This window comes from Scyliorhinus canicula, chromosome 3 (assembly GCF_902713615.1).
Source record: "Scyliorhinus canicula chromosome 3, sScyCan1.1, whole genome shotgun sequence".
In the NCBI taxonomy this organism is placed as follows: Eukaryota; Metazoa; Chordata; class Chondrichthyes; order Carcharhiniformes; family Scyliorhinidae; genus Scyliorhinus; species Scyliorhinus canicula.
Window position 1 is genome coordinate 211754604 of NC_052148.1, and position 16036 is coordinate 211770639.

The 16036-nt window shown below is 44.6% G+C and overlaps 1 protein-coding gene across 4 annotated transcripts in view; it reads right to left on the minus strand.

Annotated features, from left to right (window-relative positions):
• spock3 (SPARC (osteonectin), cwcv and kazal like domains proteoglycan 3) overlaps window positions 1-16036 on the minus strand; it is a 765994-nt gene that overhangs the window by 401764 nt on the left and 348194 nt on the right. For all 4 annotated transcript variants that reach the window (XM_038792122.1, XM_038792123.1, XM_038792124.1 and 1 more), the window contains one exon: window positions 9547-9661. In XM_038792122.1, the coding sequence (XP_038648050.1) occupies window positions 9547-9661 (115 nt within the window). The remainder of the gene's footprint in view (window positions 1-9546; window positions 9662-16036) is intronic.

Below are 16036 nucleotides of genomic sequence, written 5' to 3' on the forward strand. Positions count from 1 at the left end.
ATTGGTCAAGATGCAGCAGAGGGAGGCAGTTTATAGCTGTCATAAGTTGTTTCAGGAACTTGTTTTTCTGTTACTTGTGCTGGGTTCCTGCTCTGTGGGATGACTGGGGGAGCGTTTGTTGTGTGAATAGAGAGGTCCAGATAGCATATTTTCTACGGATAGAGTTTAGGGCCTTCAATTCTGAGTGAGCAACTGAATGTTTAACAGACTGGATTAAGCAGGCACGCGGGACACTTTTGTGCAGGTGTTTCCAAGGGCTACTGAGTCAGGCTGCTCAAGACCTAATATAACTAGGTAGAGCACGAGCACCATAAGTTCCATCTACTTGCTTAAAAAATTACAATTGGGGTCCTACGACTGATACTAGGGGCCACATTCTTCCGCCCGCCCTTCGCAAGATCACCATGGGAGAGACGCGGACAATGGAGAAGTCCATTGACCTTGGGCGGATTCTTTGGTTGCTGTGTGGGGCCCGGCCGCAGAATCCTGCCTGAGGAATTTTGCTGATGCAAATCAGGGCCCTAACACTTATAGGAACAGGAGTAGATCATCTAACTATTTGAGCCTATTCTGCCATTCAATTCGATCATGACTGATCTGTATCTCCATCTACCTATTTTGATTATACCTTTCAACACCCTGGCCGAATAAAAATCTATAATTTTAAAGGGAGAGAGTTCCAGATTTCCACTAAGCTTAATGTGCTTCTTGATATCACCCTGAACGGCTTTGATGTAATTTTAAGACTTAATCCATTTGTTCTAAACTTCTCCAAATAATATAGCTTCTCTGTATCTATGCTATTAAATCCGCAATCTTTATAACACCTCAATTTGATCACTCCTTATAGTCTATCTTCAAGTGAATAAAAGTTTGTCTTTGCCACATGTTCTTATGGTTCAACCCTTTTAGCCCCAGACCCGGTTACATTCTGGTGAATCTGAGCTGCACCACCCCAAGGCCAATATATATTTCTTGATGTTCAGCATGCACAGCTAAATATAGCACTCTAAATTGGGCTTAACCAGAGCTCTGAACCACTATAACATAAAAGGCACTGCTAGTCTTTTAATCCATTTGAAATAGGCACCTCAAAATTACTTTGAACCTGGCAGCCGATGGATTTCCACAGAAGATTGGGTGAAGAAGATAGTGACCGAAAATCAGTCCCCCTCAATTGCAATGTACTCTTGTAAAAACAGTGGACCGATGTTGAATATCTCCGTACAGACTAAAAAAAAAGAAACTTTACTCACTCCAAACTCACATTCTCAAAAGGGCATCAGATAGTCTAAGGGTCTCATCCCACAGGGTCATCACACACAACCAGCAGATGAAATATCAGCACCCAATGTGTGCCACCCACTTTAAGATCACAATCTCATGTAAATTCTTGCTTAAATGACATCTTAATCCCTTAACTGAGAAGTGGTCAGCACACACAACATGCAAGCATGCTTCTGAACTTCTCTTTCATCCATAGTGTTCACAGTAAATCCATTTGTCTTTTGGGCACGATCGCACACAACAACAGTGAGAGAGTGAAGAACAGAAGGATAATTCCTGTGCAGAAGGTAAGTTCAGCCTGCCCCAGCAAGCCAATATGTTGCATCCGTTATACTTTGCCGACATGCAGACAATGACAGTGAGTGACCTATAATGTTGGAGTCTACCAAGTCAATCATTAATTATCCCTTCTCTCTATTCCAGTTAACAGCATGAAAAGGCAAAGGACGTCCTACATCAAGTGCATCAGCTCCAAACCAGCTCAGATGAGAATGCAGAAAACCAATCTGATGGAGATCCATCACTGTGTTTGCCTACACCCTCCATGGGCGCAGGTACATGCATCTTAGTGAGACCTAATTCTAAAATAGGTTTGGGCTTACCTCACAGCCATGTACTCTCAGCAGGTGGAGGCAGTGACAGCCGAGGTCTCTGACACTGAGGAGTGCTGAAGACCAAGCCCCTGCTGAGGCTAGGTCCAATGATAAGCCTCTGGATTGGTCCTGAAAGAAATGTTGGACGGAGATGCAGAGAGAGGCGGGAGAACATTAATCATAGTTGTCAGAGGCCATCATTGGACTGGAGTGAAGGATGGACGACTCGGTCCACGTTCTTTTTGATGTTGTGGCTCTGGAATGTACGTACTTCGAAGTCTCCATGGGAAGGCTGGCAGCTGCCTTGCAGACTCGGGTCCAACAGCTTCCTCAGGATTTGTGTTCAGACCTGCAACCATCGCCCTAGCTGTGGGTCCATTCCAGTGGCTACATGAGAGGGGAGCGGATGCCTAAAGCTTCCTCCAGCTGCCCCTTCTCCTCAAGAAGTGAACCAAAGGGAGGAGTGCCAGCCAGACACACCGAGGCAACCACCCAGAACATTCCAAGGGTGTCCTGATGCTCCAAGTCAGTCAGCCCATCAACTCCAGCAGGTCAGCCCGAGGGGGGTGCACCTGCCCAGAGCAGGAGACCTTTCCCAAGCTGGGGCCCTCCAGGCCTCGGGATACTAGAGGATGCCTGCCAACGACATTGAGACAACAGCACGTAGCAGTCGGCAGGCTGCCTCTATCTCTGCCCAGGATGCCAGGGCTGCACCTAGATATAAAGGTAGGGTATGAAAAATTAAAATGTTCTGGTATACAATGGTGGCATGGGTGTTCATACACTGTATACACTCCTCATTATTGTAATTTTTTTCACATTTATCTCTCTCCGAGTCTCAAGTAATCAATGGCTAATCGATGTGATGCAAAATCCTGTGTTCATTCATAGACCAAAAATGTACTCTCCAAATTAGCTCCCATCTGGATCTCAATTCCATTACCTCTCACTCAATCTCAACACAATGATTAACCTTAATTACAATGTCTGCAGCATTAACAGAGGCAGTTCATAATAAGAATGACAGCTGGACAATACATCTTTTGGATCTCAGGCAAACATTACTTGGCTTCAGAATTGCTCATCAAGATGAGTGATTATCCTGATGCTGCCACACTGTCTGTAGTTTGTGGATGTAACAAGTATTTGTTGCAAGGAAATTTAGGATCTATTCTCTCAAGTATATGTCGCAATGTCATCTATTTTAGGGGCTGGTTTAGCTCACAAGGCTAAATCGCTGGCTTTTAAAGCAGACCAAGCAGGCTAGCAGCACGGTTCGATTCCCGTACCAGCCTCCCCGGATAGGCGCCGGAATGTGGCGACTAGGGGCTTTTCACAGTAACTTCATTGAAGCCTACTCGTGACAATAAGCGATTTTCATTTCATTTTTATCACGGTGGGGAAAAGTATTATTCACCATTGAGCACTAGAGGCTTTTATGCCTATCTGCAGCATGTTTGTGTCTCTGCATTTTCAACTGTACATTATCAATTTCTTACTTCCCACTCTCCCCATGCATGATGCTGAAAGATGGAAGTTGGTTCTACTTGGTGACATTAGAAATGTCTGCAAGAGCGGAATGAGTCTGTGATGTCAGAAGTGTGTTCATCTTGACAAAGTTGTCTATTTACTTGTGAGGATCTTACTTTGTTCTTCTATGGCTGCCGACTGGTGCTTCACAGAATCCTTCTGTAAAGGCACAACATACAACTCAATATGAAATTCATTGCATGACTGTCCACTCGTTGACTTAAGTTATAGAGAAAGGATTGCCCTTCGTGAGATGGGCAATGTCAAGGTATGTTATGCTATGAAAGTGATGCTTTGGGACATCTCTCTGATCCTCAGCAGGACTGGGCAACATTTCTCTCCAATGTAAGACATAGACTTGGCAGGCTTCTGACAAATGCCGGGTCATCAGTGCTATAAATATTGAAGCAATGGACCTGCTGAGCCAATGTCTATGAGGACTGTGCAAACATAATTTGCAGCTTTGAATGCATGCTGTAGAGTAAGAGGTCACTGCCTCCTGATGGCCGAAGGCATATTGGGGCGCAGTAGCAAGATAGGGCTTAGCTTTATTCATCCATTAGAGATGGATTTTGGAGACGTTGCTGTCCGGAAGTTGCTCCCTCTTAAGATGGTCAAGTGCTAACCATTGACAAATGATTTTCCTGTTAATGCCGCCTTGCTAAGCTGCTGGCTTACTGGCATGAGTACATCTGTGTGATGAATGGTGTTTCGGCCACTTAGAGGCTGTCATGCCCACTGGCTTGGTGATGTCATGGTGTTTTGTTCTTTGTTCTTTTGTCATGGTGGAGTTGCACTGTGTAGCTGCTCAGGGAGGTACGTTAGTAGAGTACTAATCACATTCCACAGTGACCACATGATCCCAAGGCTACTGGGCCTTCTAAGGATGATCTCATCATTAGGGCTTAAGGTGACTTATATTACTCCCATGATCATTGAGAGTTTGATTACTTTTCCTGATATTTTGATACTGAGAATGAAAGTTGTTTTCTGTCCCCTGCCCAGGGGCCTGAAGAGAACCTGGATAGTGAAAACTTGCCTTCACCATGTTCCTCTCAAAACCTTGCAGCTAAGAGGCTGTCACGCGAAGGTCTGTCACATCGTGCCCAAGCAATGACATGTTCATGAGGCTCTTCTGAATCCTTGCTCTGTTCAGATTCATCCCCTTCCAAGTTCTCCTCATTCAAGGAGATGACCAGCTCTTCAACATCACCATCTGGCAACACATTCCCCCTTTGCAGCTCGAGGTTGTGCAGGGCACAGTAAACAACGATGATGCAGGACACTCTCTGTGGTGAATATTGGAAAACTCCAGCTAACCTGTCCAAACTTTGGAAACACGTATTTAAGAGCCCACTAGTTTGCTTTATTAAGGACTTTGCAGTGGAATGTGTAGCATTGTATCTCTTCTCAAATACACTTGCCCCTCCTTAGCAGCATCTGGAACTTTGTAGGGCCTGCTGGTTCTTGATCCTCAGGCGATGGTCTTCTCTAAGCTGTGCCAATGAACGAGCGTCATTAACCATGGCTTATCAATGAAGAGCAAACCATGCAAGCGCTGAGGTCTCTAAATATCTCTGGCTTCTGTGATTGCTTCAAGTTCCCATGGTACAAGATTGCAAGTTCCCATGGTATCTAGCACAAATATGCTGGATTTGCTTTCTGTGATCACAGACACCTGGACATTGAGAAATCCTTTTCCATTAATGAATCTTGCAGGCTACTGCCAGGGAGCTCTCAAGGCCAAATGCTAGCAGTCGATGGTGCCCTGCGCTTGTGGGAGACCTAAGATTACAGCAAATCTCAATTTTGGCAGCTAGGCTTGTTTCATCCCTGCAGAACAGCACACAAAGGTGAGTTTTACTAAAAATGGTAGGTCATCTGTCACAGCCCTTATGCATCTGTGTGAGATTCCGCGAAGATCCCAAGTGGAGCTCTGGAACGATCCACCAACAATAAAGTCCAATGCTGCGGTAACCTTCAGAACAAATGGCATTGGATGCCCGCAGAGTACAAATTTGGCAAATGTGAGCTACCAAATTCCTATTCAAGCAAAGGCACCTGCAGCACTGTCTTTCACTAACCTCTGTGTATAAACTCCATCTTCTGTAAACTATTGGTCAAGGGAAACATCTTCATGGATTTTCCCCCTCCTTAGCAGCATCTGGAACTTTGTAGGGCCTGCTAGTTCTTGATCCTCAGGCGATGATCTTCTCTAAGCTGTGCCAAGCAGTAAGGGACCTCCTTCTCCTCCTTCTAAACATACTTATCCTCCTTCTAAACATATTTATCAACAAGGCAGCATTGCCTGATACCTGCATTCTCCAAACGTTCATGTGTCTGGTATCATGGCTGTTCCCCTTGAATGATCTCCCTCCATATACAAGACAGGAATCCAGTCTCTAGCCCTTGACTTCCTCTCAGTCTGTACAAGGCATGACAAGGCCAGTATGATATCATCCTGGCGGTCGTGAAGTGGCTGTGTATTCACCCCAGACTTCACTGCGCATTGGCAACGAGGGTATTAGGAGTCAAAAGATCCATGTCCTATAATACATAGTCAGGCTTCTGGTGGTTGACCTCCAGTGACCTTAACCAGAACTATCAATACCCAATCCTTTCACTGGAGCTATGTCTGAAAGCATAGTGTCCTGCATGGCATGACCACCACACTGGGAACATTGAGGCTTGTGCGGTCATGTTGTTTATGCGCAGCAGACATGGCTCTTGATTGTTTGAGCCTACATTCATGCTCACATTCCTCTGTAAGGATCAGATGCCACTACAGCAGCACCTACAATTAATGGATTCTTGCCTAAATGTGCAACATTAATAAAGGAGCCAAGCTCATTCATTGTGCATTAGAATCTCTAGTCTAACACTCAGCCGAACCATGCTTTCCATGGCTTGGGAAGGAAATCTATGAGGAGCCCTTCAATCAAAAATGTTTGGGCTTAAGTCCCTCAATACACCCAGAGATGTTTTCTTGATTGATTGTTTTGAGCTTGTTTTCAAACTGTTATTCTTCGATAAATGTGAAAATAGTGCAACTGATTTTCATGAGTGAGACCAGCCTCTAACCTCCCATTATCCACCAATTTTCTTCCAACTTGCTCCATACTCACCAACTCCTAATTCAAGTTAATCCTGTCACTTTCCCGTTCCCCTTGACCCCATCATTGTTCATGTGTTACTGAACCGTCTTATGTTTATGGTCCCATGAAGTTTTTCAATCTGACTCCTCCCCTTCTCGAGGCCACATGCCACTCCCTCCATCCAACAGCCACTCATGACTTTTAAGCTACTGATTTACAGGATCCAGATGCTTTCCCTGAATGTTAAGGCGCCTTCTTTTTTACAGTACCATGACTAGAACCCCCAAGACCAAATGCCTTTGGTGATTGATCACGTCCTGCACACCACACTGTGCATGACCATCACTGCAAGGGGGAATGTTCCCCCACTGAAGCCCAGAAGCAAGCCATGCATGCGAAGCAGAGCCCTCTCACATGGCTCGCTCAGTCCTAGGACAATCTCTTCAATTTGCCCTCAACTTGTGGCTTCAGTCCCAGGACAGTCTCTGATCCTTCTTTGAACAATCGTATAACTCTTGCCCCAGGACAGTCTTTCCCTGCTCCGATCTGTTCCTTAACAACCACTCATACTGCTTCCATCTCATCCCTTCCTCCTTGTGCTCCCCACCCCTAATCCTGCCTCTGCCTTGCCCTCCCCTCTCAGGTTCTAGCCTTCTCCCTTCTTGCCTCTGTCTCACTCCTCTTATGTTTCACCACCCTTTCCCACCCTATCCTGCCTTACCCAAGCCTGTTGGTTGTGTAACCTGTGGCACGTTTTGGCGCAGCCTGTACTTCAGGCAACCAATATTTTTCAGCTGCGGTCTTAAAGGAAGGTGAACGTAGTAACTTCAGACCTCCAAATTGTGGATGAGCTGAAGCTCACCAGGTGTATGCAACTTATATTCAGCTGTAAAACATACCACTCTAAATATCCACTGGGGGAGCACTTAATTTGGAGGGGTAACATTATTCTGGCATGTTAGCTTGTTAATGAGCACTTATGAGATGAAAATGTGGTTCCTGGCACAGATCAGCAGGAAACCCGCTTTATCCTGCCATCAAAATCGTGAGAACAAATTTCTGAATTAATTTTCCACCGGCGGGAAATTGACTTTCTCAATCACACCATGTCTAGTGCGCCCACCCACCACTGACAGGAATTGCCATTTTGCCCAATATATGGATTGCACTCAGCAGTTCCCCTCTAGTAAACTTGATTGACCACTTTGCTGAGTATCTAAACGCTGATTTAAAAAAATGTCAGCCAAAATTGAACTGGTGGCTAATGAAATAATACACTACTTAAGTATAGATCTGATAAAGTTCAAATATTAATGCGTACAAATTACATTATTCGCTAGAACTTTACCAGATCATCTCGTGTCAAAACCCCCCCACAGGAACCACGGGAAACCTTTGTGATCTCCCCATGGGACTGGTGGAGTACAAGCTCTGCTCTCCAGGTCAAGGGTAGAGGCCTACCACCTGGGGCATGTTAGGAGGAAAGGTTAAAGGCAGGCCCAGTTCATGGCCTGGTGAGATAAGTCCTCCCAGCTAGGATTGCACTGGGAGTGAGATGCTGTGTTTTGCAGACTCTTGTAAATACTTGTCATAAATCTCTCTTATGTTTACCGTCAGTATTCTTTGCGTCATTATATCTAGCAAACAAACTATTGACCATTAAAGAATGCTACTAATTGTCTGGATTCTTAGACCCAGATTTCCCAGTCTTTGAATTGTCAGAGACCGGATGTACCCCTGACATAAGCATGACAATTAGCTGGGGCTGGTTTAGCACACGGGTCTAAATAGCTGGCTTCTAATGCAGAACAAGGCAGCAGCGTGGGTTCAATTCCAGTACCAGCCTCCCCAAACAGGCGCCGGAATGTGGCGACGAGGGGCTTTTCACAGTAACTTCATTGAAACCTACTTGCGATAATAAGTGATTATTATTATTAGAATTATTATTATTAGAACCCCTCAGAATTCCCAATGCACTGACTGTGGAAATTGCCTGGGAGGTTTAAACTTGTGACGGCCAATTCCCCAACTCCCCAGAATCCTCCAAAAAAACTCCAATGGATGGTTCTGATATACTTAACTGAATAGTTGCCCGATGTCTATGTCTATGTATTTGCATTGTGTATTTATTGTTTGCTCTAAGTTTTTCATGTATGGAACTATCTGCTTGGACTGTATGCAGAACAATACTTTTCACTGACCCTCGGTACACTTGACAATAAATCCAAATCTCTTGTCTAAATCTGTTCACGCTGGCAGGAAATTCCGATCCCACGCTGGCACATGGGTTTCCCTGCAACGAGGGGCGCTGTCAACGGGAAATTCCGTTGACAAAGGTGGGACCGGTAGGTCTCGTTGGCAGGCTATCTATACCGCCGAACATCACACAGCAGGGTGGTCAGTAAATCTCGCCCATTGTACTGCACCGACTTTCCATGATTATTCTGCATAACTATCTGCACAGGCATTAAAGAATATATACAGCATGGTTTGATTTTTTTTTCCCTTTCATCATATGATTATCTATTTGGAAATTATGCTAATTTGTTTTAATTTTGTCAAGTAATCCAGGAAATATTATGATTCTACATTTATTCCCCAAAATCTATGTAAAGGATTATGATGCTGAAATTCTGTGGGTGTTCTACAGATCTCCCACCATTATCCTACAGGAGACTGTTAGATCCCATGGAAATAGCAAAAATATGCATGACCCTCATGGAACTTTGATACTTTTGAATATATCCAGTCACTTACACTAAACCTCTGTAAATTAAAAAAAGCAATCCTTCACTCACATGAAACATGTCATTTAAAGAAGCCTCTATATTATGTTATATACTGTATAAAATCAGAGTGAATCATATTTGTTTAATTGTTTGGGATACACAAATTATGTCTTGTTTAAATTTTAATTGTGCAAAATTAACACAGCGTACAAGCCTTGAATTTTTGAAAAGGACTTAAAGTAAATAATTCAAGTGAAAAACATTGAAAACGTATCGAATGAAGTAGACTTAAATTAGAATAAATTATTTTACCTGTGTGTTAGCCGTCTATGGCTAATGCAAACCACTCTATGGCTGTCTTGCGCGATGCACACCTTGTGCCGGCTACATTTTACATTTAGGCACGGATCTTTGGTAGAATCGGGCCCTAATGAAAATAATTGGAAAAATAAACTAAGTATAATGCAAAGGCAGCAGAACTTCAACAGTCATTATAAATACGTAGAACACCAAAACAAGCGGGCATGAAAATCAGTTGCCATTCCTGGTCCAAAAAATAAAGATAAGGTTCGACATTTATTTTCTCCTTTTAGAGATTGTGGTTAGAATGGTAGAATTCTGTGCCAGAAATTGTTGTAGTAGCAAGTCCATAAATATGTTTTGAAATTAATTTAATAAATGTTGGAAAAAAGGAATTGTGATAAGTTATTTTAAACTATCAAGAAAGGAGGCCTCAAACAGGTGACTCACACAAATAACACAGATTCAAAATGCCAGATGGCCAGTTTCTGAGCATTAATGTTTATGACTCCAGATATATAGACACAAAAATGTGTGCAAAATGCTCTGGTACCTAAAGATATGAGCCACGACCTACGTTGATTGGCTGTCAGAAATATCTTTTAATAAGACTCATATTTTCCTGTTTGACAAAGTTTCCTCTTACTTTAATGATTTTTTTTTGCCCACATGATGCCTAAAGCTGAAATAGTGAGCAAATTGCTTTTATGTTCAGCTGTGTTCTTCATCAGAAGGCACCAAAAGTAGTCCAGCTATGGCTGTTCCTTCAGATTTCACGAACCTCCCCCCCAACGCAACGTAAAATCCAATAACTTCCATTTGATGTTATTTTGTTTGACAATCTCAAAATGGGATGAGTATCAAAGCTTTATGTTCTTTGTTCTGTGGCATTAATTGTTATTTTTTAACACCACCACAGCAAAGCCAGAAATCTTTGCGTGAGGTAATGAACTATCCTTCAAATGTAAGCAACAATCACAAATTATGTCCATTATATTAGAATTTTAGTGTCGTACCAATGGCAAACAGTACAAAACTTCAAGCAGAAATCACTGCAATACCTCTGAGAATGAGCATCTTTAAGCATTAATAATATTTATTAATATTAAGTCCTTTACTAAACATCACTACTAGCCATCAAAAAAGTGAATACAAAAGTTTTAATTTAAAGCCGATTTACTAAAAATGCAATGGTGTAAATGCTTTCAGATAGAATTTGTAACTGCGTGGAAGCTCTAAATGCACCGTATGGCTATTTCTTCAGCAAGCTTAGTTTTCTATCGGGTGATGGCATCTATTGTAATTGTTCACATTTATACTTTATGTACGTAGGCAGATTAAACAGGCTGCCAGCAGCAGAAAATTCAGAAAAAGTTGGCATCTTTCCCTTCCTGTGAGTTTTAGCTTCAAATACAATGAAGTCTGCCTAAATGTGTCAAGAACATGAGAAATAGGAGAATGCCATTCAACCTCTTGAGCCTGCGATGTCTTTTTTTAGCGTGTGCAGTAATTACTAAGTTGGCCAATAGTTTCTTTCCGCAGTGGCTAAATAGATCTCTTTGAGCCCTCCGCTGGGTTTTATTAGGGGGCCATCTTCAATGATGTGAGTCAATGATTGGGGTGCACCACAGCTGCAGTCTGGGTTCCCTGCAAGATTTGCGCCGATTTTCTGCACAAAGGCCTTGGCCAGTGCTGAAATGGTGGAGAAGTGCCCAAATTTGGTGTGGTGGGTTGAAGCCAGGAGGGTGGGCTATAGGATCGGTGATGCGGAAGTGTTTTTTAATGGTGGCATGTTGGTTCTATTCCTGCTGCCACAGGGTAACTGCTTTTTCTTGGCATGGTGGTCTTAGCCATACATGCTAGCATAATGGGAGGTCAGCAGCAGGTGGATTTGTAAGGTCCTTGTGCAGCAACAGGCTTGGGTTGATGTAAACCTTCTCCAGGAGATTTATTGTTGCACTCTCCCTATGTGATGGGATAGGATGGTGATCAGGACTGGGAGCCAGAAGAGTTGGGTTGATCAGAGAGTGCCCGAGGTGATATGCATTGTTGTGCTGAGCTGGGTATGTACAAGACTGGTGTTGGACGAGTTGTCCATAATGGTGCACAGTACTCTGCAATCGAGAAACAGATGACAAGAGCTGAGATCCTTAAGATTTGAGCATCAGCACCACATGAACAGTCAATACGTTTGCTGAGGAGGTCGTTTCATATTTTGATCTTTGCTGCATCTTGCTCAAATGTTTTTTGTATGTCAGTGTTCAGTCAAAGGTAACACCAAAATGAATGGGATGTTGTTCAGGATTCAGTCTTTGCAATTCAAGGAGATGTTATGTTCCTTCTTGGTGCTGGCATTAGAGGGGTGGAATATACTTGAGGCTGCTTTGGCTGATCTGACTGCAGTCTCAACTACAATTCATGGCAACAGTTTTTTATGCACTTCCGAGAACTGCAGGAGGGGTGAAGAGGGGGTTGGGGGTGGGGTTATTGTTGTACTTTTTACTGTTAACTTTTACCTGGAATGCACAAATGGACATATCGGATTATATATTGAGGGGGGATGTTGTTTCTGGGGGATTGTTATTGTGTTTATTTTTTGTTTGGTTTTTCTTTTGTTGAAAATGTTGAAAATGTGGAGAATAAAAGAGTTTTTTCAAATCCGACAGTTTCAGGCACAAATTGGCCAGCTGTAGGCACTAATGGTTGCTGTCTCAGAATCTCGAGCAGGTGACCCCGACCCTAGTTGGGACAACTGCCATGACACCCTGGGCTAGTATGCGGTCAATTCCAGTCCCACTCGACCGGAGTCGCAACACAGATGAAATTAGATTTTATTTAATACACCCAGGGGTCTTTGGTTGAACCCAATAAACTACAATCACCAGTTTATTTTTCAATAAACTACAGTTTATTTTTCTGAGCAGTTTCACAATGTCATTGGTACTATAGGGTTCATTCATCCTGCAAATTGTATGTACTGAGTGAATGGGCATGGAAGGGCCATGGGTTGACATGGAGGGTATGAGGATCTGGGCTTGGTTGGGGACATGAGGGTTATAAGGGACCATGTACATGGGTGGGGCATATGTTTGTACGGGCAGAACGGTAGCCAAGTAGTTAGCATTGGTGCTTCACCGTGCCAGGGACCCAAGCTCGATTCCCTTCTTGGGTCACTGTGTGGAGTCTGCATATGCTCCACGTGTCTCCATGGGCTTCCTCCAGGTGCTCCGGTTTTCTCCCTCAAGTTCTGAAAGACGTGCTTGTGAGGTGAATTGGACATTCTGAATTCTCTGTCAGTGTACCCGAACAGGCGCCGGAATGTGGTGAATAGTGGATTTTCACAGTAACTACATTGCAGTGTTAATGTAGGACTGCTTGTTACACTAATAAAAATTATTATTATTGTTAAGTTGGTATGGGTAAGAGCTTTGAAGGTATCTTTCAAAAGGTTTCCAAATCCAGACTATCATTCACAACTCCTCTGAGTGCCATGAACTATAAGTCATGGAGAAAATAGCCTGACTCCACAGAAATTGGCAGGGGCTTGGAGATGCCTACCTTCACCAATGTAGCCCAAAAGGTGGAGTGAAGGGTGCAGATTTGCTACCCACAGTTTTATCATGCACCAGGGAAAATTGGGGAGCCAGGGATGGGGCGAGAATCCACGAATCATGTTCTGTCCGCTTTTCCAGAGTCTTTCTGACTCCCTGAAAATCTGGCCCTAGATCTATACCAAATCGTTGAATGGTGACAGCACAGGTGGAGGCCATTTAGTCCTTCAAATTCTCTTGAAGAGGAATCCAGGTAGTCCCACTACCCTACCCTTTCCCCATAGCCTTGCATTTTTCCCCCTCATATACTTATGAAATTCAACTTTGAATGGCTTCATTGAACCTGCCTTCACCACCTTCCAGGCAGTGCATTCAAAATCATAACTACATGCTGCACAAGAATGTTTCCATGTTGTCTTTGGTTCCTTTACCAATCGACTTAAATCCCTGTCCTCTGTTTCTCAACCCTTCCACTAATGGAAGCAATATCCTCCTATTGGCTCTGTCTAGAAACCTCATAATTTTGAATACTCTTTTGATTCTCCTCTCAACCTTTTCTGTGCTGGCTTCTCCAATCTAACAGAAGTCCCTAACCCCTGAACTATCTTAGTACATCTCTTCCATACCCTTGCTAATGTCTTCACATATTTCCTAAAATGTGGAGCGGGATTCTCCGCTCCCGGAACTAAGCGCCCGCGCTGTCCTGAACGCCGTCGTGAAACACGACGGCGCGAACAGGGCCCTGCCACGACCTATTCTGGCCCCCAAAGGGGGCAAGCACAGCACTGGAGCAGTTCACGCCACTCCAGCTTCCTTACGCGGCGCCAAATGGGTGCTGCGCCATCCCACGTATGCGCAGTTGGGGCAGCTCAATCCTGCGCATGCGCAGTTGGGCCGCGCCATCCTGCGCATGCGCAGGGAACTTCTTACACGCGCCGGCCCCTCATCAACATGGCGCCGGTGTTCTGGGGCCGGCAGCGGAAGGAGGTAGGCCCAGGGCCCCCGGTGAAGGATCCCCTCCCCCCCCCCGACCCCACAGGCCTCCCCCAGCATTCCCACACAGTTCCCGCCGGCAGTGACCAGGGGTGGATTGCACCGGGGGGAACCTGTCATGTCGGAGCGGCCGCTCGGCCCATCCGGGCTGGAGAATCGGCGCTCGCCGTTTGTGGTGATTCTCCGAGCGGCCCAGCACGATTCTCGCGCCGCTGGTTTCGGGGGGCTGGGAGAATCGCGTGCGGGTGTCGAGGCGGCGTGGCGCAACCCGCGCAGCACCCCGGCAATTCTCCCACCCGGCGTGGGGGGGGGGGGGGGGGAAGAATACCGCCCGTGGTGCCTAGAATTGGACACAAAACTCCAGTTGTCACAGAACTAGCATTTTGGAGGTACATCATAACTTACTGGATTGGATTAGTTTATTGTCATGTGTACGGAGGTACAGTGAAAAGTACTTTTCTGCGAGCAGCTCAAACAGATCATTTAGGAGATGAAAATAAAAGAAAATACATAGTAGGGCAACACAAGGTACACAATGTCAATACATAGACACCGGCATTGTATTAATCAGGTCAGTCCATAAGAGGGTCATTTAGGACTCTGGTAAGATAGAATGATACAGCGCAGTACAGGCCCTTCGGCCCTCGATGTTGCACCGACATGGAAAAAACTAAAGGCCATCTAACCTACACTATGCCCTTATCATCCATATGCTTATCCAATAAACTTTTAAATGCCCTCAATGTTGGCGAGTTCACTACTGTTGCAGGTAGGGCATTCCACGGCCTCACCACTCTTTGCGTAAAAAACCCACCTCTGACCTCTGTCCTATATCTATTACCCCTCAATTTAAGGCTATGTCCCCTCGTGCTAGCCACCTCCATCCGCGGGAGAAGGCTCTCGCTGTCCACCCTATCTAACCCTCTGATCATTTTGTATGCCTCTATTAGGTCGCCTCTTAACCTTCTTCTCTCTAACGAAAACAACCTCAAGTCCATCAGCCTTTCCTCATAAGATTTTCCCTCCATACCAGGCAACATCCTGGTAAATCTCCTCTGCACCCGTTCCAAAGCTTCCACGTCCTTCCTATAATGAGGCGACCAGAACTGTACGCAATACTCCAAATGCGGCCGTACTAGAGTTTTGTACAACTGCAACATGACCTCATGGCTCCGGAACTCAATCCCTCTACCAATAAAGGCCATCACACCATAGGCCTTCTTCACAACCCTATCAACCTGGGTGGCAACTTTCAGGGATCAATGAACATGGACACCGAGATCCCTCTGCTCATCCACACTACCAGGAATTTTACCATTAGCCAAATATTCCTTATTCCTGTTATTCTTTCCAAAGTGAATCACCTCACACTTCTCCACATTAAACTCCATTTGCCACCTCTCAGCCCAGCTCTGCAGCTTATCTATGTCCCTCTGTAACCTGCAACATCCTTCCGCACTGTCTACAACTCCACCGACTTTAGTGTCGTCTGCAAATTTACTTACCCATCCTTCTGCGCCCTCCTCTAGGTCATTTATAAAAATGACAAACAGCAACGGCCCCAGAACAGATCCTTGTGGTACGCCACTCGTAACTGAACTCCATTCTGAACATTTCCCATCAACTACCACTCTCTGTCTTCTTTCAACTAGCCAATTTCTGATCCACATCTCTAAATCACCCTCAATCCCCAGCCTCCGTATTTTCTGCAATAGCCGACCGTGGGGAACCTTATCAAACGCTTTACTGAAATCCATATACACCACATCAACTGCTTTACCCTCGTCCACCTATTCAGTCACCTTCTCAAAGAACCCGATAAGGTTTGTGAGGCATGACCTACCCTTCACAAAACCATGCTGACTATCCCTAATCAGTGGGGAAGAAGCTGTTTTTGAATCTTGTGTTTCTATTCTATAGGTGACCCTATTTATAAAGCCCAAGATCCTCCTTGCTTT